At 37.6% G+C, this 23,063-nt stretch overlaps 1 protein-coding gene across 1 annotated transcript in view; it reads right to left on the bottom strand.

Annotated features, from left to right (window-relative positions):
* Positions 1 to 8,628: 8,628 nt before the first annotated feature.
* LRPPRC (leucine rich pentatricopeptide repeat containing) overlaps positions 8,629 to 23,063 on the bottom strand; it is a 163,256-nt gene continuing 148,821 nt past the window's right edge. Inside the window, exons 33-38 of the mRNA XM_034764434.1 lie at positions 20,713 to 20,852; positions 20,434 to 20,549; positions 17,147 to 17,221; positions 15,816 to 15,900; positions 11,287 to 11,429; positions 8,629 to 9,451 (exon numbers count right to left, since the gene is read on the bottom strand). Of these exons, the coding sequence (XP_034620325.1) occupies positions 9,383 to 9,451; positions 11,287 to 11,429; positions 15,816 to 15,900; positions 17,147 to 17,221; positions 20,434 to 20,549; positions 20,713 to 20,852 (628 nt within the window). The 3' untranslated portion in view covers positions 8,629 to 9,382. The remainder of the gene's footprint in view (positions 9,452 to 11,286; positions 11,430 to 15,815; positions 15,901 to 17,146; positions 17,222 to 20,433; positions 20,550 to 20,712; positions 20,853 to 23,063) is intronic.

The following is a 23,063-nucleotide window of genomic DNA, read 5'->3' as shown; positions in this document are numbered from 1 at the left end:
AGACTGATGCTGGAATACTGCATCCCGGTCTGGTGTCCACAAGTAATGGTCTGTGATATAGCAGAGGTGAGACTAGATCATGTAGTGTGTCCTAGTCTAAAGTTGGATCTTCCAGCTAGCAATGCAAGCCATGGTGCCAAAACCAATGACCTAGAGAAAGCGAGAGCCATTAAAACCATGATCACTTAACAAGAATGAGGAGCATGTGTAGTGCCACAAGTACTCCTCGTTCTTTTTGCTGATACAGACTAACACTGCTACCACCCTGAAAATAATCACTTAAGGTTTCGTTTTTGTAGCTTAAAATGACCACTTTTAGTAATATACTGTACTCTTAAAAATAAGCAATCATTTCATTAACTGTGTTATCAGCTAGTCCATAGACAGATGTAAAATGTAAGCAGCTGTTTGGAATGCCTTCTAAGGCCCAATAGCATGACAACCAGGCTAGAGACAGAGGTAACAGGCAGTTCACAAACAAGAAACTTTGAAACACAGGGCATTTGCTGTTCTAATTAAGAGCGATATGATTGCTCGTCTGTTACATAAGACAATAATCAGATTCAGGAGAGGATAATTCATGAGGGCAAAAGCATGGTAGTTATCACCACAAGGGAATCAGATCATTGCTGAGAAAAGAAAAGAGCTTATTAAAATCATATTGTTTCTCTTATAATGTATGTTTAATATAATAAATTAATATAATTAATAATAAAATACTAAAAGCAATACACTTCTTAAATTCCTAGCCATACCGGCCCAAGTCTAGGCCTCCGATTGAGCTCTGCAGGGGAATTTGAGGCGACTTGGAATGATTAAAAAAGCCAACATTTCACACCATTTGTTTTATTCTGAGCAAAATGACAGTGGCCTTTTGAATCACAGAATATTATAACCGCTCCCCTGCCTTCAGAATGAACAAAGCGTCCCCTTCTTGTAATCATTTGCTGTGATAGTTTGACTAAGTATTATCTTTATTGAGAACAGCACATTTATGATTAAAATAGGTCTCAACACTGTCAAACATTTTGGATGTACATGGCTTACACTTGTCCTTTTAGAAAATAGAATAAAATAAAAGGATATGAATATTTAGCTTTGTGCATTTCATAGGGAATTCATCAATGCTTCCATATTATAAGAGTGCATTATTGCTGTTTTGTAATATGTTCAGTGCCAGAAGCATGATAAATTACCACTGAAAACATTAATGTGCATGACTAACAATAGTAAAGCTATAAATTACCATAATTTTTATGCCCCCTGCAGCTAGTAGTACAACACAGTTTTTCAACCTTGTTTTCATTTGCTGAATGTAGACAAATTTACCATGTTATTGGTGTCTGCTAGAAAGACATACAAATGCAGACATTGTATTTCCAGGCATGAGATACTGTGCTCCCTGAAGTATTTATAATATAGACACAAAGACTATGATTGTCATTAAAAAAATATAGGGAAAGGAACAACTCCAGTTAATGTTTATTCATCTAATAACTTAATGTATATTTGACTATTAAACTAAAGCTGTTAATTTTTGACAATGGAATGTAACAATCAGGTGTAACATGAAATATTACTAGTGATCTTGCTATGAACATTTTAATATTTGCAGTATAGGCTAGGTCAATAAAATCACAAAGGAAAGAAAAAACCTCGTGTAAGTAAAGCTTGCAGATGTACAGCTCATAAGGGAGTGGGCAGTGTGCAGACATTTCTAATCATATTGTGAGTTTTCACTGTATCCATTGTGCTATTTTTAAAAAATTGATAATTACTTTAGATAGCTGAAGATTTAAAGTTAAGCTAATCTCGGTATTTGAGGTATTCAAGGTATTTTCCATAGTACACATCGTGAATCGTAAGGCAATACCACAGATACTAAGGGTAACCCTATTTATTTTAGGCTAAATCGGCTAGTTTTTCAGAGTATGTGCATTCTCAATAATATATTTGAGAAACAAATTATTTTTGTTATCCCTACAACTTGAAAAAGAAAGTTAAATGTCAGCAATTCCCTGCATAAATCATGCAACAGCACAGATAAAGGGTGTTCCAAGCTCAGCTTCTGACCTTAAAACTATTCTTAGTTATGTTTCTTGTACCTTATTATTATAGCTGCTTTGTAATATGTGCAATGCCAAAAGCATGATAAGCAGCTATAATAAGGTATTTTATTAGTGTTGTTCTAATAGGATCTGAAAGGCTGAGCCTGGAACAGATTTCCTGTGTGACCTTAGGCAAGTCACTTACTCTCCCTGTCCCGCAGTTACCCATCTGTAAAACAGTATAATACTGTAAATAATAATACTGTCCTCACTCACAGGGCTGTTTGGAGGATGAATAGATTAATGATTGAGAGTTGCTACAGTAATAGGGGCTACATAAGTACCATTGAATTAACAGTTGTACCTAACAGCACCAGCCAAGGTGGAGCCCTATTGTACTAAGTGCTGTATAGACACATTTACTCTTCACTGCTTTTGATACTTACAGCAAAGAGTGGAAGAAACCAAGCTTCAATTCTTAATGACCTTACTTCCATACTTAATGGAGAAACTCAGCACCTTCTCTTACTGTGCATGAGACCAAAGTGTGAAGTTCTTAAAGTCAGATACCACCCCATTATTTCAATGGAGTCACTAAGATAGGGTGCATTGTGGTTTTTGACATCAAGAACTATTGACAGGCTAAGCCGAAGCTTAAGGGATCCTGAAGGGGTCACTTTGTAATGGACTTTGCACACACATTCCTGGTGGTTGGTTTTTAGAGGGTTGGAATAGAAGCCCCTGCATGAAAAATGAGTTTAGAGAAACCCCTTCTCTTCCTTCCTCTCGCAAGGCCCATCATCTGAGAACTCCCCCCACCACCCATTGTTTCCCTTTTTTTGCATACACAGGCTCACCGTTGGTCATGACAGTTTTAAGAGAAGTCTCAGTACGAGCAACACATTTAGAGCAAAATCATTACATGTGTATATCCCTGGGCTGGTTTAGACAAGAAGTGGGAAAATCTTCCCTCCCCAGGCTGCAGAGTCGCTCTTGGCTACTACTGCAGCCTTAATGCTTCCTCTTTATGGGGAGATGAAGGGAGGAAAAATGCAGTAGCCCTACATCCCATCCACACCTGCCCCTCTGAAACTGTCACAGAGTAGAGTTCCCAGGCAGTTCATGGGGTATTTATCTCCTGCTCCACCAAATTCTGCCCTTCTCCTTGTTCAGGGGAACAGCACAAGTTCTACAGCCAGAGAACACTCCCCAGCTGTAGAGGCTTAGGCAAGATTTGGGTCACATTTTGTTGCTGCTTTTTAAGCTTCTCGGCAACACTAGGATGCAAATATTGAGTATGTGTTTGGAAGGGGTGTGAGGTGGGCTTAGGATGGGTGAGGCAGAAAAATACAAATAGCTCAAAAATAAATTAACAAAACACTAAGTAGTTCCAGAAATGCAGCAGGATATTTCATCCAAATTAAGTGTTAAAGTTTAGAGACAAAAACTTAAGATGGTTACTTTACATAAAGTCAAGATGGCTGCCTTCCTTTTGAAGAGTGTCCCCAGATACAATGAGCTAGAGATGCCTCAGTAGAGGGTGACTGAAGCTACAGCACACTTGGGTACACACACATGTAAACTAGAAGTTTTAGTCTACAGGGAAACCTTTTTGCCAGCAGGCTTAAAATCTAACCACACTAAGGCCTGGTCTACACTGGGGGAGTAGGGGAAATCGATCTAAGTTACACAACTTCAGCTACGTGAATAATGTAGCTGAAGTCGACATACTTAGATCGACTTACCGTGATGTCTTCACCACGGTGAGTTGACTGCTGCTGCTCCCCCGTCGACTCTGCCTGCGCCTCTCGTGGCGGTGGAGTACAGGAGTCGACGGGAGAGCACTTGGGGATGGATTTATCACAATCCGGCGGGTAGTGTAGGCATACCCTGAGTATGTGGTTTAGAGCATGGAAGGTCACTGTCAGTCATCTCCTCTACTCAGACAGCAGTTTTTCTAGCAGACATCTCAACTCCAGTCAAGGTATAATATTATGCATATTGATACATGTACTCACAATTTGCTTTGTACAGTAACAATGTCAGATCTTTTCATATCAGTCTTTTCTCAGTCTTCCATGGAGCCCCTGCAGAAGAGGTCTATGGACACCTACAGTATATGTACTTGTACTAAAATCCTGCAGAATTCTAGTGACCCAGTCGCCTCAGGCAAGTTATATTCTTTTCTATTTTGAATGGGTAAGTAAAATGTTATGGTCAGTGTGACACAGTAAGTTTTATGTCTGGACTGGTAAATTAACCTGACAAGTTTGCAAGGCTGCCATTCTGTATTTCATCATTTTGTAGGTATTTCATTTTGAATATACAAAACTAATAAAAATGCACACATATTTGGCAAAGAAATTTAAATTTTCTGAATTGTATTTCTTTATGCATCAAATGGTTGTTTCTTAGGCATATATACATAAAACCAACACAAAGATGAACTGCTTTGTAATTTCATGCACACTATAGGAAAGCTGAACCTTTCGAGCACAACACTGATTTGGATTGAGAAGATCACATCCACACCAGATAGAAAAACATGAAATTCCTCTGAGTAATAAGTCCTTAACTGCACCCACTACGTTTACTTGGAAGGAAAACCAAAATTTCATAACAATCAGATGTAGTGGGCCTGGGCCTGCCTGTTCTTAATTATCCCTCTTTTCAGGCCTCCAGGTTCTGCAATGGGCTACTGTGGCTCAAGAGGCTCTAGAGCCCCCTGCCCACCTCACCCTGACTGAGTAACATAGGCCTCGGTCTACCTACCTGGTACTGATGCCACAAAAATCCTAGTACTGTTTTCTCCCCTCACGCTCAAGCTGTGACTCTCTCAAGTGTTGAATTGGCTCACCACCAAAATGCAGCCACCAGTCATAGGCTGATTGGGCCGTACCAATCTGCAGCCACCCCAAATGCAGACACAGTTTCAGAGCTGGAGGACCTCTCACTTTGAGTACATTAAACTATGCGCTTTGGTAACAGATGGCCCATAGTCCAGCCATCTCCAGTTGTTATTGTAAAACAGAGAATGGTATGTTACAATGTACAGCAACCCAAGTGATGCTATCAAGTCGGGAATGTTTGACCTGTACATACAAATACAGAATTAGTACCAGTTAAATCTAAACCCTACCCAATGAGATGTCCTAAGCCCCCTGCTGAAAGAAAATTGGTTCAGTGGAACAAAGAATTAAAGGGATTCTTACCGTTCCATGAGACTTAAACTACCAGATTGATTGAGGGTCCAATTCCAGACAGGATCTGGGACCTGTCAGCCAAGTGTGGGTTCCACCATCCCTATCTGCAGATGAACATCACTGTCACTTTCCCCATCAGCTCCAGCAGCTGGGAGTGTAGCAGCTTGCTCTGTGGGTGTGTTCAATTTGCTTCAAATGGTGGCCCAGACTTCAAAATGTACAGGCCTATCCCTCACTTATGCTGCTTTGACTTCACTTGCTGAAACACAAAACTATGAAATTGAGGAAGATTTGTAAGATGACCTCTAAAATAAGAGCTGTGGCATTACAGAAAGGGTTGCAAACTAGCAGACCGAGTCTTCAATTATGTTGATATTATACTGACATACATTTACTGTAGCTTTAGAAATGAGAAATGTCTCCATTTTAAAATGAGATAAACTAAATACTTAGTCTTGCTTGCAGATAGGCACTCAACCATTGAGCTGTGATTGAAATTTCAGCTATTAATGCAGTTATCTTGATGATACACAAACACTAGCTGCCAGGTACTTAGAACTAACTGGGTCTGGTACTGAACTGTATATTCTGTCTGTTTCCAACATGAGGCCCCTCTACATCCATCACAATCTGGTTGCCAGAATCTATCCCCTCCCCATCCAAACAACACAAACGTGTCCTTAAAAGACTATACAATTACTTGCAGAATCCCTAAATAAAAAAAACTTGGTTAAAAAGAAAACCAGCTAATTCTGCAAAAATTACTTCCCTATCATATTACTTTGCACTTAAAGTCTAGGAAATGAATAATTAAGGATATCATAAATCCACACTGCCCACGCAATAAACATATTAATCTTGCCAGGGATAACACAATGCTTATTTTAATCATATTCGCTTTCCCAATATAGTATTCTTTCATCAGTAAATTCAAAGTATAAACAAAGAAAATTAACTATGGAAGTACCATTTCCACAATGAAACCAAGTTCAGTTTGCACTTGAAGCACATATTCACCCATTCTGTGCATGAAGAATGCATGTTATTCTCCCCCAAAATTGTATAATGCATTACAGCTTATCCTTCCCCAATTTATGCTTTGAGTATAGGATGAATTTTCTGGGAGTTTACAATTAAATTGATTAGTTTGAGTTAAAATTAATTAAAAATATATCCTTTACAAAATTTCAATGTCAGATTTTTCTCCTGAATAATCTAAATATTAATGCAGACGCTTCCAAGTTCTCTTAAAGTTAAGAACTCACCAAAACCTTTTCCATAAGCTACATTTAAGCAATTTTTTATGATTAATGTTCACTTTCCCATTATTTTTCATTCACGTAAGTTTCTTCTTCAGTGAGACTGATCAATATTGTACTTCAGAAAATTTCACATAGAATTGCCCTCTTTCAAAATGACTGCCTCTCCTTTATCATCAATAAGACTGAGATCATACTTTGCCCACAGTTAGGTAGCCGTTTTGAGATCACCATCTCTCATTTGTTCTCAGTAGGACTGAGGCCACAGGTTGCTCTTTAACACAGATGGGTACTGGCCTCATTTTCACTGGAAATAGTCGGAGGCAGTGCCCTTTTGAAAAAGGGCATCTTAAAATGAAGATAGTGTTGGTCTTGATCCCACTGAGATCAACAGGAGATGGCAGTAAATTTTGAATTGCATCATCCTCTGCTGTAAAGGAAACCTTTAATACCAAATCTGTATGGTCTCCCAGGGCAGACCTGTTGCACCAGATCTACTCAAGAAGAGGGAAGCCTATGCATGTGGAGGGGGATTGGTGCATGCCACATACAGGGGAATGTGCAAGAAATGGGGAATTTGGAGGACAAGATGTAGAGGTGAACTGGGGTGTGTACACTGTGGTTTTACACTGCTCTGGCAATGCAAAGCAGCTGTAAGCACAGCTTAATGGGCCCATATGCACTGATTGCTTTGTACTGCTCCAGAGCATACTGGTGTACATAAATTACTACTTGTTTTTAATTGTCTAAGGTTCGTACTTCATATAATTAGAATCATGTGCCCTATAGTAACACCATGGGGGAATCTAATGCATCTAACATTCAGTTTCATCCATTGGCACAATGGTGTCTGTATTTTAAATGGCAGTTAACCGATAGTAGCCTCACCCCATCAGCTGATGCTATGCACAACCTTGGTGCAAGATGTTATCATGTTATATCTCTCTAACAGTCACAGAGAGAGATTGTTCATTTATTACTTGATTATTTTTAATGGTACAAATAAACCTTGCGCTGGGAATCTGCATTTTACAATATTTATGGACAAAGGTTAAATAGATCTCACGCCAACTTCAAGATTGAAGCTCTAATTCTATTTGTTAGCAAATGTGCTTTGTTAACTCGATATGGGTATTTAAAACAATGGCATAATTCTTCTACATTTTTAAAGACTGCTTGGGATAAGGACCATCATACATGTAGTTTTGCATTGTCTTTTTCTTCTTGCATTTCTATAGCACCTTCCAGCCAAGGATCCCAAAATGTTTAACTATACTATGAATTCAGCTTTATACTATCCTCTCTTTCCTCAGAGAGGTGTAATCTTCATCACGCCCAATTGAGAACCGAGGCACTGGGGCGGAGGGGGTGGGGGTGGGGGTGGAATTAACTTGTCTAAGATTTCTCAGTAAGTCAGTGCCTGTATGTCAAGCCTCTCAGTTCCAGGCCTTAACTCTGGGGCCATATGGAGGTCACTATGTATTTTACTTTACACCAGTATTGTTTTCTATCTGAAGTGTATTTGCTAGTGATATTTGGAAAATAAAAAAGATTCACCCTTATGCCATCAGTCATCCATTGAGAGCGATTCCATTCTGTACACACACACACACACACACACTGTGCCGTACGGACTACTCACAGGCAGGAATGTTTGGTTTTTCTTTGCTTATTCACAACAGTAAAAGGTATGTTTTATTCTCTATGCCTTCTTTCCCTTTAGTAGCTAACAGCACAATGCTTACCTTCAACATCTTGGGACTTTGCATTGTTAACCATGAGATTTGGATATGCAAATTGCTACAAATACCTATGCAAATAAAACACAGACCTCAGTCTTCTGGCAAGTTACCAATGCTGCCCTTGCACTGGAAGTGACGGCCACTCCCCTCCATTGCTATATTAGACATCCCTGTCCTTGATTTTCACACAGCATGGAATTAAGTGGACTAGTAGCAGTGGCAACATGTAGTTATGAAATGGCTTGCAGCACAACATGACTCATTCACCAACGTAAGAGGTAGAAATATTGACCCCACTTTTACCTCTACAACCCAAGCGGTTAGCAAGAAGAGGAACATTTAAGGCATGTAGAACATACTTAAGGAGAAACAAAACTGAAGTGTGTGCAATTTTATTTGATCTACACAATAGGTACAAATTAACTGAAAAGAAAATTGACTTAAAAAAAACAAAAAAATAAACAAATCACAGAACATTGTCCAGAGACCCAGCAAAGGAAGGGAAAGGCAGCATAGAGCAGTTATAGGTAAGTATTACCAAGCAGCTTCCACCTTTCCACAAATGTATAGAGTGTATATTTACTAACAAGAATATATTGGTGAACTTCGATGTACAGCTTCACACTGCAGTGGACATTACAATGACAATTTCCCTCAAAAGCAGTTCCAGCTACTAGCTGGTGGTTCTTAAGAGCCATGGAATTTGCTGTTTTTAAGCCTGATGCAAAGCTCACTAAGTCAATGGAAAGGCTCACTGATTTCCCTGGGCTCTGGATGAGAGCCATACTGAAACGTGAGTTACATATAGGGTATTTACTGTAAACTTCAGTGGAACCAGGAGCCAGAGTGTAGTCAACTTTCACCAGGTCAAATATAAAAAAATGACAGCGATAAGTGACTGTTCTATTGTCGAGTCAGCAGCTCTACAGGAGTAAACAGTATTTCTACTAATAAATGCATGTCTCAGTTACAGTTTAGTCACTGAAGGCCAGGTTTAAAATGCATACTATGTTTGAGTAAATTATATTACACTGAAGTAATTACATATTCAATTTTGTTTTATTTTTTCTAACAATATTAAAAACATTCAACATCTTTCATAGTCACAAACAACCAAAGCATGAAAATATTTATACATCATGTGATGAGATTTCTTGCCTTTTTTGCCTCAATTGCTCCACGTAGAAAGAGAAGGGCTCCTATAAATAGAGGAGAGGGAGAACAAAAAAAAAATCAACATGCTTGCACTGAAAGTTACTAATAGTGAATCAAACCCCACACTTTCTGCGAAAAGCCAAATCTATTTATTGTTATATGTTATGCTATGTCAAGGTTTATAGAATAATTTAAGAAAAATACTTATGTTGAGTAAAAGAGAAAAGGAAAATTTTGCATGAAATGCTTAAGAAAATACCATCAAAAATTTTCACTTATATAAAAATCAAGGTATTTCCCAACCTCAATTGGCAATTGTGTGTTTGAGAATAAATAAATAAAATAAAGGAAGCATCTCAGAAACATCAAGTCATATTAAATAAGAAAAGAAATAAGAAAATGGAGTGGAGGACCATTAAACATTGAAGTAGGAATTCCATTAGCTTAGGGGAAAAAAACCCCATCTTCACTGCTAGTAGGGAGGTTAAAAAAAGGTATTAAGTGATATCATGTGTTAAAATTAAACTAAAGAACCCCAAAATAAGGTTTAAACTACAGTAAGCTGCATAAAACTGCTCCTAGAAAATGCACATCTTCCTTTGAACCTCTACGGCAGTTTAGTGCAAGTATCTCGAGGCAATATTTAGCCTTTAATCCAATTTACAAAACTGAAAAAGGAAGGAGAGAACAGTTTCTTATTAATACGTACTGTAAAGAAAAATTATATGCAACAAAGGCTTAGAAAAAAGGCAGAAAACATTGATTTAAAAAAATCAAAATGGCTGGAAACGGCAACTAATAAAAAATATGAACTATAAGAAGTATAGATCAAGGGAAGGAAAGCATCTTAACTCTTCAGACCCTGGTATTTGTAGACCACAAGTGGGGAACCTACGGCCCACGGGCCGGATCCAGCCCATTGCTTAATTTTATTCAGCCCACAGTGAGTCTCGGACACTGTAGGCCGGAAGCCCTGAGCCTGGGTTCCCTCCTACGGGGCTGGAGCCGCAAGCACTGGTTTGCCTCACCACAGGTGGCAAGCCCCGGACTTCGGCGCTCCCCTCCCGTGGAGTTGGAGCCACAAGCGCTGGCTTGCCCTGCTGTGGGTGGGAAGCCTCAAGACTCGCCTCCCACCCGCAGGGCTGGAAACACGAGTGCCAGCTCGCCCTGCTGTGGGTGGGAAGCCCCAGCCTCGGCATCCCCCACTCCCTCCCGCGGGGCTGTGTGTGGTTTTTACTGTGGGTCAATGGCCCGTGATAGAAAAAAGGTTCCCCACCCCTGCTGTAGACTCTACGCCAAACGAATGCACTGGAGGAAACATATTTTCACTCTCCCCAAAACAGTTTCATGCATCTGTTGCTCTCAGGAAAGGGGCATTTATAAAGGGGCAAAGCTATGTATTTTTATTAGTAAAACCAGTAAGAGTCAAGCTACAATGGGAAAATTAATTCTACAGCTTTAAAATCCCATCGTATTATTGCAATGTAAAATAACGTACATTAGAAATAAAACAAGCAATTACCAGACACTAAAATCCTTTAATTGTTATTACAATACACATTCTAAAAATCATTTTAAGTTGAAACACTGAGGTAAATGCCCCAAGGATATTTGATAAACTCACACCTGTAGATGAGTGCCGATAAGGATCCTGTACTTTAAATACAAAAAGCCTCAGAAGGTTCTCGTCTCCCATAAATCAAACCCAATGCAAAATTAATACTGCACCTACAAAACTCAGCACTTCATACATTGACTCCTTTGAGGGTTCTCCATGGACATAGAATCCCTATGTATTTAAGTATGCAACTTCTTTTATTAACATGGAACATATACAACTCTGCAGAGCTATTGCTTTTTAATCAGAAAAAACACTCACCGGGGGTTCAGTGAACGGGACAGCCTCTCCTGCATTCTTCAGCAGAACTGCCAAACGTTTTAGAAATATCTCATCTGTGTGAATATTCTCGGCCTTCATTTTCTTAAACAGCATTTTTGCAGAAAAAACGTCTTTGTCTAATGCTAAGGGAAAAAAATAAAAGTTACAGCAGATGTCTTAACAGTTTCTCTTCAGCTGTACACTTCATGACAAATAGACTTCTAGTTTCCTTTATCTCTTAAGGCCAGTTTGACCATCACAATACTGATAAAAAAAACAAATCCAGTCCACAAAGCAATTTTCTTTTCTCTTTTGCAATGAGGCTGGATGACAGATTCCTTTGGCGTTTGCTAGACAGAGATAGGAGCTGCACATTGAGAAGGAAAACATTCTAAGACTTGAGATGTTTAGGCTACGTCTACACTATACGCTAAAGGGTGCGATTCCCAGCTTGGGTAGGCATACCCATGCTAGCTCTCCTCGAGCTGGCATGCTAAAAATAGTAGCGTAGCCAGAGTAATATGGCCGTCCTGCTTACAAACCCACCTGAACCCTGTGGGTGCGTACTCAGTACAGCTAGCGCATACCGCCACTGCTCATGCTATCTCGGCTACACTATGTTTAGCATGCTAGCTTGAGGACAGCCAGTGCATGTCTACACAAGCTGGCAATTATACCAGCATAGCATAGATGTAGCCGTAGAGACAATGGCCTCTTATTGGAGTGAATGATAGAGACCAACTGTATTGCAGGTTCAGATCAGTGAATCCTAGGTCTGTGCATTGCAGACTCATTTTCCCTTTCAAATAATCATGGCATGATCCAAAACTCTGTGCTGAGCTTGTTGCTCACTTTGAAAGTTACCTACTTGGAAATCCCTTTTACACAAAATGCACAACAAATTTGTATTCACATGGGCATCACATCACTTTCAGATGTTAAAACTGTACATCTGCAATGAGGGATAAACTCCAGGATCTTCAGCTCCAAAGATACAGGCCTCCACAGCTCTAACTAAAGGAGACTCTCCATTAGCTGTCACCAGAATGCTTTTCTTCTGTGGGCCAGTCATTAGAAGGGAATGATACACCAACACACACTATATGTGATGCTAGTGAAAGGAGAATACAGACCCTTTTAGAAAACCTGCTAGAACACTCCCATTCCAGAATATCCCCAATACATTTCTCTACATTTTTTCCAAACAGGTTTTTCCTTTTAATGTTTCAAAGTAGGTCCATTCCATCTTATCAACCAGGAGCAAAGCTCTTCTTGAGATATTAACCTTTAAGAAAGAGAGACTGATTTAAAGCTTAATTGTTTTGGAGATTGCCAATGTTTCTCTAGATATAGAATACATGGCTCATCATCTGTATCAGCCTCTAGCTAATAGATTTCTCACATACATGAAACTCCTCTCACCTCTTGCTACTGGAAGGAAATAGCTTTATTTCTCTTCCTTCCAAAGTAGAAGTAGAAGCAGAAAGAAAGTGGTCTCTGCTCATTTGTTCCTTCAGCAACCTACACCTTTGGGTCCACCCCCCTCCTCCTGACCATGATTAACTTTGCTACTATCCAAAGCTTTCCCCAGGCAGCATGAAGTTGAAATGATCCTTGACAGTTCTGCTGCTGCCAACAGGGTTCTAACAGCAGTAAAACTTTCCTGTTATGTTAATTTTGCTGCTGGTTGGCGAACACAGAAGCAGCAGAAGAACTGGAGTTGGCCTTTCTGTAGGCTTAGGAAGACCTTGTTGTATTGGTTAATATTTTGTTCACCTTTGGTAGTTATCTTAAAAATCATGAACGTTACAAACTTCATTAAAAAAAAAAAAAGAAAGCTTAAATTCTGTAGAATCTGATAGTTTAGACCCTACATTCACCAGGGAAAAGCTTCCCACTCACACCTGGTGAGTGGGTGAACTTCTTTTTCAATGTGGGAGGCTACAGAACCTGCACAATGTGAAGGTTTAATGAAAGTATAATAGAATTGTTAACTTCCCATTTCTTTAAACTAGAAGTATCTATTGTATGAAAAACAAAAATGAGAAAGATCTAACACCTGGATTATGTTCAATGGACCACACAACTGAGATTTCACTTGATAATTCTCCATTCTTGAAAGAAAAGCAGTTTGAAGGAATTTTTTTGTCACATGCAAGAATCCAGTCCCAGAGGAGGATAACATTTCAGATAAAAACAAAAGTGAACGCCCCCTTACTTGTTCATAGTTGGAGATGTCTGCAATAGTCAATCCTCACTTTCCTTTCAGAATAGAAAATAATTCCTCTGTGGGAAGAGGTGGTCTGTGTTCCTACCACAAGCTTGCAAAACTCTCAGGAAAGTATTCGCCTTAGTACAAAATTGACTTGCCTACAATTTATCATGATGACTGACAGTAACAGAAAACTAATGATATTTTATTTGCCCAACAAACAATTACTCTGGATGAATAGAATTTCACAAGGCTGCCTACAGATGGATGAGCAATTCGGATTCAGGGAAGACTAGAGGCTGTCAATAATATAAGGTCAAATTCAGCAAAGACTGAACCACCTTCTGTAGAATGATTTGTGAAAAGGGTCCCTAAAAAGAAAGGGAGAGACCCAGACAATCAAAAAAGGACATTTAGTAGGACAAAGAATTCAGATCTTCTAGATTACTTGTAAGAACTCACCAACTGGACGTGACTTATCTGTTAAAAAAATCTTTGAACACTTAGAAGTGAGATTTAGCTGCCATATTCATGCCAAAAGAACCTCCCCTGGCTTTTGTAGGTAATTCTGTGTTAGCTTAGAAGACGACCTCATTTATAACAAAATTATGTGACTGCAAAACTGGCTAAACTATTGCTATTTTTTTTAAGGATGCTGCACAAATTTGAAGAATCTAAGCTTTCTTTTTTTTTTTTTTTTAAAGTCATGTTTCTAGTCCTTGCATTTGCAAAGACAGTCTTCCAGCTGAAATGAATGATCACTGTCCTCTTTATAATAGCCCTTAACATATACATTTATATGTATTTGGGGAGAGGGCATGTGCACCCACACTTCTCCCTTCCCCTCACCCCTAAAGTCCCAATAGATATCTAGTAGATCAGATGGGGAAGTGTACCAGGAATCTGCTAAAACTGGTAAACATGGAACTAGGCAACTACATGAAGTTCTAAAGGAAGACAAACAGATAGCAGTACCAAGTTCACTATCTGATGGGATTTTTATTTGGGCAAACAGGACAGGGAATAGTTGTTTAAAAAAAACAAAAAACCTCACAATGCTGATTTAGAATGCTACCTTCAGAGCAAGGCAGGTTACAGAACATCTTTGCTTCAAACTCTGTAGTGGCTACCCATTAGTTTCCAAGAACTATGGTGCTGGTTATGGGACCGTTATTTTTGGCTCTTCCCTTATGTATAGGTGACAGCAGTTTAGGTTGGTCAAAAACACATTTGCTGTCTATTCCTGGAATACCACCTCATAAGACAAAGAGTGGGGAATTTTCAAGTACATGGTCATTCACTTATGGAGCTTATTTTCATTGGTTTCTTGCCAGAGTTAGGTGACCTTCAGTGAACAGAAAGCAGCAGAGTTCTGGATGGCGATATGATAAGGTCTACTAAACAGTGAAGGAAGCCACTGAATTGAAGAATCATTGGGGGGTTTGTTTTGTCAGTGACTGCATTGTTTTGAATTATATGAGGTTACTAGTGTTGCAATGATAGGTGGCATATTTATTGTGTGAGAACCTCTACAGTTCCTCTCAATAAAGGTTTTCTGATTTTTTTAAACAACATTATATTATGCTCTGGTGGGGAGAATGGTGGTTGTTTGTCTTTTGATTTTGCATTTTTGACGCATTTTGCCGAGAGGTTTATTCCTTTTTGCCTGTACTGTATACTCATGGAGAAGATTACATTATCTCTCTTTAAATAAAACTGGAGCTCTGTGTCACAATAAGCTAGGCTCAGGACACAGAGGCATGTACATCTATCTGTATGCTGTCAGAGGGGTTGCATGTCCTGGCATTTCAACTTTGGATATGCTGCAGTCAGGCATCCAAATAAGTGGCCAAATAAGAGCCGGACTTTAGCACCCATAAATACAAGTTTTAGAGATATAAAACAATATTCACTGTGTTCCTGGTGTGTTCACAACAGGACTAATGAGATCACTAAAGTGTTGCAAAATGTTGCTGGAGTTAAGGCAAAAGTTATCTTCCCTTTCAGGCCATGGAAACAATACTACTGCAGTATCTGCCACTTCCCCTGAAAAGTTCTGGCCAGGGATCCACTAGCCACTCTCCTATCCATGCCATTCGCCACAGCCACTGTGACAACTACTGCGGTACACTACACATCAATGCATAAGGAGGAAGTGAAGTCCTCCTAGGTGGCTCTCCTCAATGTCTGGGACACCCTGCACCTCCTGCAAAGCAGAACCTTCCTGGGTCAACTGCTTTTGAGACCTTCCATGGCCCTTCTGAAGGCCTCAAGATATGCTCCTTACTAAAAATCCATTTCAAATGTAATAAGTTACCATGACATTTCAGGAGGTAAGAGTATACAATTTCCTTTTCTGTGAAGTCAGGAATCAGATCTAGCAGTGTCTTGATTTTCTGCCCCTAGGAAATTAAATACAAACAACAGAAACAGTGCTTACAATAAGTCTTAAAAAACAGGCCTATACTAACTTGGGCACTTATATTTCCATTATGGCTGAGTCTTTCAGATGAAATTTATAAGAGGACTGGACTATTCAATTTGACGGCTGATCTTCACATTTCTTTTCACTATTTCACATGCAACATGAAAAACCGGGGACAAAATATTAAAAATAGTTTCCCAAATCCATTATTAGGCTTTTCAAGTCAGTGGGACTGTTGCCAATGCCTTTGATGGAGCCGGGATTTCACTCCCTCATGTTCAAAAATGCAGAGCAACCATCAGCTCCCATTGGCCCTAGTACAAGAACAAGGGTCAATTCCCCTCCCCCCACTTTTTTAAATCAGGCCATTAATTAAGCTACCTAAATATGAATTTAAAGAAACTAACTTTAGTTTCTAATTTTTGAAACTCTTGCCCTGCAAGTACAAAATAATGATACAAATTAAATAAAATCTATATCTAAAAACAAAGAAGTAATTTCTTTCCTCACTTTTTTTAATATGTGAAGGATTTCAAATTATGTAGAATCAGGGTGTAAGCAAGAACCTGCACACATACGCAAACCATGTATATATGTGCATAAAACTGATATGCCCTAATTTGAAATGTGCCCTCTAATGCAAACCTCATTATACAGTGATTGGCCTGGCTAACTGGTTTATGATCTTACAATGCAGCTAACAAATAAGCTCAAATTTTCACATTGGAAAATATGTGCATGCTTACTGTAGTACAGAAAACAGACAGTTACACTGGACTGAGTAAGAGGAAGTTGCATAAAAATGTGTGAAGTTTGGACTCACTATTACATATTGAGAACAGAGGAATTGTTGAACTAAAAAAGAAACAGAATTATAGTATTCTGTAAACACCCAGGCACATTTAGTATTCACAATAAAATAAATTGGGTTCCTAATGCGAGTTCTATAGATTAATGATGTACTCTGAAGTTAATGTTAAAACTGTTGATATTTTGGATGGGAAAAAGAAAAAGCAATGTCTGATCAAAGCTAGCTTTGAACACCACAGTAATTAACCTTGTTAGTATGCTTTGGCTCAACTTTCTTGCTGGGCTGACAAACCTTCTTGCGACACATTAATATACAAAGTGTTCTAAATTCCAAACTCATCCAAAAGTTGTTATCCAGGACTGATTAAATAAGAATGCTGATAATATATTTAATTACATTCATGCAAATATACCTGTCCTTTTTTTTGTGAAGTTTTAGCAATGAAAGCCAACAGAATTCCCTTTTGTTCAGCTATTCCACCACACCTCTTTAAAAAAAAAAAAAAGAAAGGAAAAATTAAAACAGCATAAGTGAGTGTAGCTTCTTGATAAACAAACCAGCTAAGGTGAACATTTCCCATGAAAAAGGTTCACAATAATACAGTAATATATCATTAGCTAGCAGTAAGGCCTAATAAAAGACCATTAATTAAAAAATACCCCCAAAATGAAAACAAGTGCATGCCATGCCAAGCTTTTGTAAATGCTGTCCTTGGCATGGTAAGTATGAAGTTTGTTTAAAAGAAAAGGGAGAAAAAATTAAATGCCTTAACATCCCACAGAAATGAGGCTTAGGTCTGCAAAAGAAAGGGGGGGGGGAAAAAGAAACACTGTTCCTCTCCAATTATACTGCCAAGCATTCACAAGTGAGCTAGGGATCATAAGGTTAATTATACATTTAATAAGGTGTCAGGGAGATAACTGCTCGTTTCTTTATAAAAATTAAAACGTACAAAGCAAGTTCTCTTTAAAGTATAATTACCTACACTTATGCATACAAAAGGACTGATTTCAATCTCTCTATTTTATAAAAGGCTTTCATTGCAACAGACAGCCAGTGCTTGAGAGACAAAAGTTAAACTTAAAAAAAGTTTATGTGACAGACCAGATAAATCAAGTGTCTATCCCATCTTAGAAACTATAGTAAAATCAAATATGCAAGACAATATTTTAGTTTACGCTCATTGTAAGTGTCATTCTTATACGTTTTAAAATATACATTGCTTTTTATAACATTTAAATCATACTACAAATACTAAAATTCACAGTAGGAACAAAAACACTTTGGGAAGGGTATATACACACATAAAATGAATTTATAATATAAACTGATATTTTAGACATGTATGAACAATAAATAATTCTCCACTGCATTAAGAATATACTATGTATATAATATTGTTTGACAAGTTCTTGAAGGTCCAGGTGAAAAGGTTATTATTTGACGCCTCATTCTATCAAGGAAAGGCAAACTGATGGAACGTTGAAATCCATATAGCCCAAGTGTTCTGTCAAATATTTGCTTTATGATGACAGTGTAAAAGCATTCTGTGGGGAAACTTACAATATTATTGCTACTGGTACTTGCCATCCTCACCTACTGTCACTCTGGGAACTCAGTTCTTTTAAGAGGAATAGAACATAGTATACAAAAGGAATATATTTGCATATCTTGCATATCCCCTTCACAGGCTAAGATATCAACACAAATATCTGTCTTTTTCAAATGTTTTATATTTTTTTAAAAAGGTGAGGAACACCTTCACTTGCAAAATGGTACATGTAAAAGTTACAATAAAAAGCTTCTCACAGCATATAATTTATGTTGTACCACCATAAAAACTACACTTTTTTAAAAGAGGTCAGTGACATCTTAAAGATCATGTTTAAAAATTATGTCCTCACATGTGTTACTAATATCATTTTAGATTATAATGAAAAGGATTCAACATTTATGCTGTTGGGGTTTTTTTGCACTTCATACAGTTTGGATAATGTAAAGAAGCTGGTCAATATCACTTCCTTCTTTCCAAATATTAGTGCACTACTTGAGCTACAGCATTGTATGGGAGTGTTTAAACAAAAATAGAAATGGTTTCCACTGACATTTCCCCTACCCCCAAAAAGAATTTTCTCTTTCACACACTAAATTTAAGGTCTAAACTACCTGATAATGTCCACATTTAACCTCCCCCCAACACCCTAAAACAATCAACATTTTGTGATACATCACCAAAAACCCAAGAAACTATTTCTAATATTATACAGGACAATAAACTCCAATTTTGCAGTAATAAGATTTTACACCTAAAGTACAGATGGAAGTATTTCCCATGACTTCTGAAAAATTCCAAAGAAAAAAAAAATTTTTTTTTAAATCAACACTCTCTTGCTGCATTTGCAATCCAGAGTGGGAACCTGTAAGTTAAACTAACAATTAATTTGTATTGTTCAATCCAAGAGAAATGCTAATAATTAAATAATGAAATGTAAAATGGATGTTTAAAATTCTTTCCATTTTCACTATCTAGGGTGTTATGATTAATATAAAAGTGAAGAAATAGGTTTGCTTATGATGTGATTTTTAAGCTGACCATGCAAATTTAAAATAATGCCCACATACCCAATATATCTGTGCAAACAATAAAGAAAATGATGCTTCCACAGTGTGTAATGTGAAAATAATGTTTAATCATATAGCAACTATCACTGATGAAATTTCACTATCTTCATTCCTGTTAATAAAATAAACTGTTCCTGAATGTTAAAAAAAAAGAGCGAATGAATAAAGTGGAGGTTTTCCATTCTTTTTACTGTTTAAAGTACTTAGCAGCTGGTAAAAACCTAAGTGAATATAGTACTATTTACAATCAGAAATTGGTAACAGGCCTCAATTTGACACAGGGAGTCTACACAAATACAGCAATCTGCAGGGATCACTGTGATTGTTTGACTGCCACCTGCTGGGAAGAGACTCCCTGTCTGAGCCTGTTTGTGTATACTGCCAGTGGCAGCTCTTATCACCCACAGTTCTTTCTGCATTTGGCTCAGCTTTATATTTAGCACTGTTAAAATGGCATGAATGCAGTTGTCTCATTTGCTGAAGATTGCTAATTTAACTGAGACTGTAGGCCACAGAGACCTGCATTTGTCATTTAATGCGTCTGTGACGCACAAGTGAATAGAAAGCAAATTCAGCTCTTAATAAACCTTGAATAAAGCATACAGAATATTTGAGTATTCAAGTGAGATACTGCACTTAAAAAGGAAACATTGCCCACTTTTTGTTTGCAAACTGTGTAGCTATAGAGATGCACGGTATTTAAAGTATTACAGAAATTAGAGAGATCAAAGGGAAATTGTTTTTTTGCTATATAACTGAGCATTCGTGCAGATCCACTTGCCTAGGACAGGAGTTCAAGTGAGATACGAGTTCTCCTTCCCTTGTTTCAAGGCATTTCACATTAGAGGAAAACAAACCATTATTCTTTTCCCACACTGGCACCCATAAAACTACTAGTCTATAATTTGGGACTATCTACCCAGGCCATGCTACTGCAATTCACATTGTAATTTAGGTGCACTAGCATCAGCACACTCCATACACTGCACTCTAACACACACACCGACATTTGATAATTTCTCAATTTACTTATGACAAGCTTGGAACACTACTATTCCTCTCCTGGTATATTATTACCTGTAGTAGAAATCTGGCATCATCCACTCTTCCTGCATCCACATACTGAAGGAAAAGATCTGTGGCAGGTTTGTAAACTCCAAATTGACTGATCAATCGCTCTGCCATGGCACTTACTGCAAGATGACAGGTATGTAAGGAATATATTTTGTTTTAAAAGTCACTTTTACAAACTTTACTGACATGATTTTTCTTGAATAAGGCAGGATTTTATATGCAATTATGTTTAATAAGGTTTCTATTTAACCAGCATATTTAATTTCACTACAAATAACATACGTTTTTCCAAAGCTGGTTCCAGTCTTTCCTCAATCACCTTTCTAAACACATAAGATATACTTGTCATTGGTGCATCAGGATTTTGTGTTCCAGAGATAAGCAAAGGCTCAATATATTCCACCGCCATATCAAGGTTATTGCTAAAAAGAAAAAAAAAAAAAGTGCATTGGCATAGTTTCTAACGTTAAAAATACTCAAATTAAAAGAAGCAGGTACATGAATGTTTTATTTTTCTACATTAATATTACACACAGTAGCAATGTTAAAAGAACCTATGACTCAATTCATGCAGATACTGTAACAACACAAAGTGAAACAAATTTATGGCTGAATGGATAAAATCACCAGTAACAATTTTTTCTGGAGTGAACTTTGACCTGTACAATGCTAAAGTAACTCTGACATGTTTTGTTTTTTTATTATTTAAGTATTAAACAAAGATGACTGCTGGTTAGCTACTTAAAAAGGTTCTGCAAACCTAAAAGGTAAAAATAAAACATTAAGGGATGGTATTTGAATAATTAATGCAAAAAACTCAGAGTATTTTTTTATAATATTTAATTTAATATTTACCTAAATTTTTCATAGATGTCTTTCTGGATATGTAAAATGATATTGAATGTAATTTCTTTAGCAGCTTTGTCTATGGTCTGTTTTAACTTAGCAAGGAGTACACTGTAGCATGCTCTAATAAAATCACAGACATAAGGTACAGTATTCATAAAATGCCAAGTCTACATTTAATGTTCTAAAAGTTTAAATGACCATACTCTTGCCTCAATCCATTCTAAAAATAATTATAATAATAGTACTTAAAGGACTCCTTAATTTGAGCAAAACAAATGTTTGGTCAATTAGAAATACAGCACATTTCAGCATTTATAAGCCACTGAAAACACTTAGTTTGAAATCCATCTCACAAAAGCATATTTTCCGATCCATAATGGATATTTAAATATCCATAAAGGTCTGTTATTGCTGAATGCCACAACTTGCTAACTAATTTTTCTTGAAAAGGAAAGGACACAGGGTTTTTGCAATTGAAAAACTGAAGTCTTTGCATGTAGCCTGCTATGTTAACATGAAGTTAGTTGTGATAAGAGAAAGAAAACTGATTACACTGTTTTATGCAGTAAGTACCTCTGTATAATCTGATCTAGCTAGTTCCCATAATCACTCCAATTTAGGATAAATACATGACAGGGTTTTGACACTCCTCCATGGATAAAACATGGAAATATAGTATAAAATCCTATTTAAGAGACTGATCCCACATGAGTTCCCATTTCTTATGCAAATAATCAATTCACATCACTTTAAATTAATTACTTGTGTACAAAAAGACTGCTCATAAACTTAAAGGTTTTGCAGGATTGGGTCCTTAAAGTAAGATTATTTTCAGCCATTAGATATCATACTAAGCTCACTATTGGAACAGGCCTGCTTGGCTCTCCCCACCCAATTTAAATCATCTTGCAGTTCCAAATACCTGAGTTGGATATTTTTTCTGGGCCTGAATGCCTGCAGCAATCATAGATATCTGCTATGTCTTACATATTTCTACAGCTCTCCTGCTGAATTAGGGACAGAGTTAGCTCTATCTGGTAAGAGTGGTTTGAAATAAAAAATACAAATAAATAAGAAAATAACAGAATGCGGGACTCCTGAGGACTATTTCCAACAGAAGTAGTTTGAGAAACTCAAAGTTTAAAAGAAAAAAAAAAAAAAAAGTCAAAGTCTATTCACAGGAAACTACTGAAGTTACATAAAGAGGATGAGTGAGCAAAGAACCAACATGAAAGTTAAAATAAAAATGCCAGACCATGGAGCTATCAATCTGAATCAAAGTATACGGATGACTTTAGGGGACACTTAACACAATGGGAATTGTGGTCATACAGTAGTATGACAAATAGATTTTTTTTAAACATTCTCTTCTTATAGCTTTTACGTTCATGAAAAATAGATTAGTAGCCACTCGGCAGGCAAGTTATTTAACTAATACCTTTGGAAAGTGCATACTCAACCTCTACATTTCATAACAACCTCTGGAATGGCTAGTAGTTTCAGTTCTCCAGTTAGAACTATAGGTGTCTGGTATCAGAGGGGTAGCCGTGTTAGTCTGAATCTGTAAAAAGCAACAGAGGGTCCTGTGGCACCTTTGAGACTAACAGAAGTACTGGGAGCATAAGCTTTCGTGGGTAAGAACCTCACTTCTTCAGATGCAAGAAGAAGTGAGGTTCTTACCCACGAAAGCTTATGCTCCCAGTACTTCTGTTAGTCTCAAAGGTGCCACAGGACCCTCTGTTGCTTTTTACAGATTCAGACTAACACGGCTACCCCTCTGATAC

This window comes from Trachemys scripta, chromosome 3, assembly GCF_013100865.1.
Source record: "Trachemys scripta elegans isolate TJP31775 chromosome 3, CAS_Tse_1.0, whole genome shotgun sequence".
In the NCBI taxonomy this organism is placed as follows: Eukaryota; Metazoa; Chordata; order Testudines; family Emydidae; genus Trachemys; species Trachemys scripta.
Note: the sequence above shows the minus strand (reverse complement) of the source record. Positions and strands in the feature narration are given on the sequence as shown.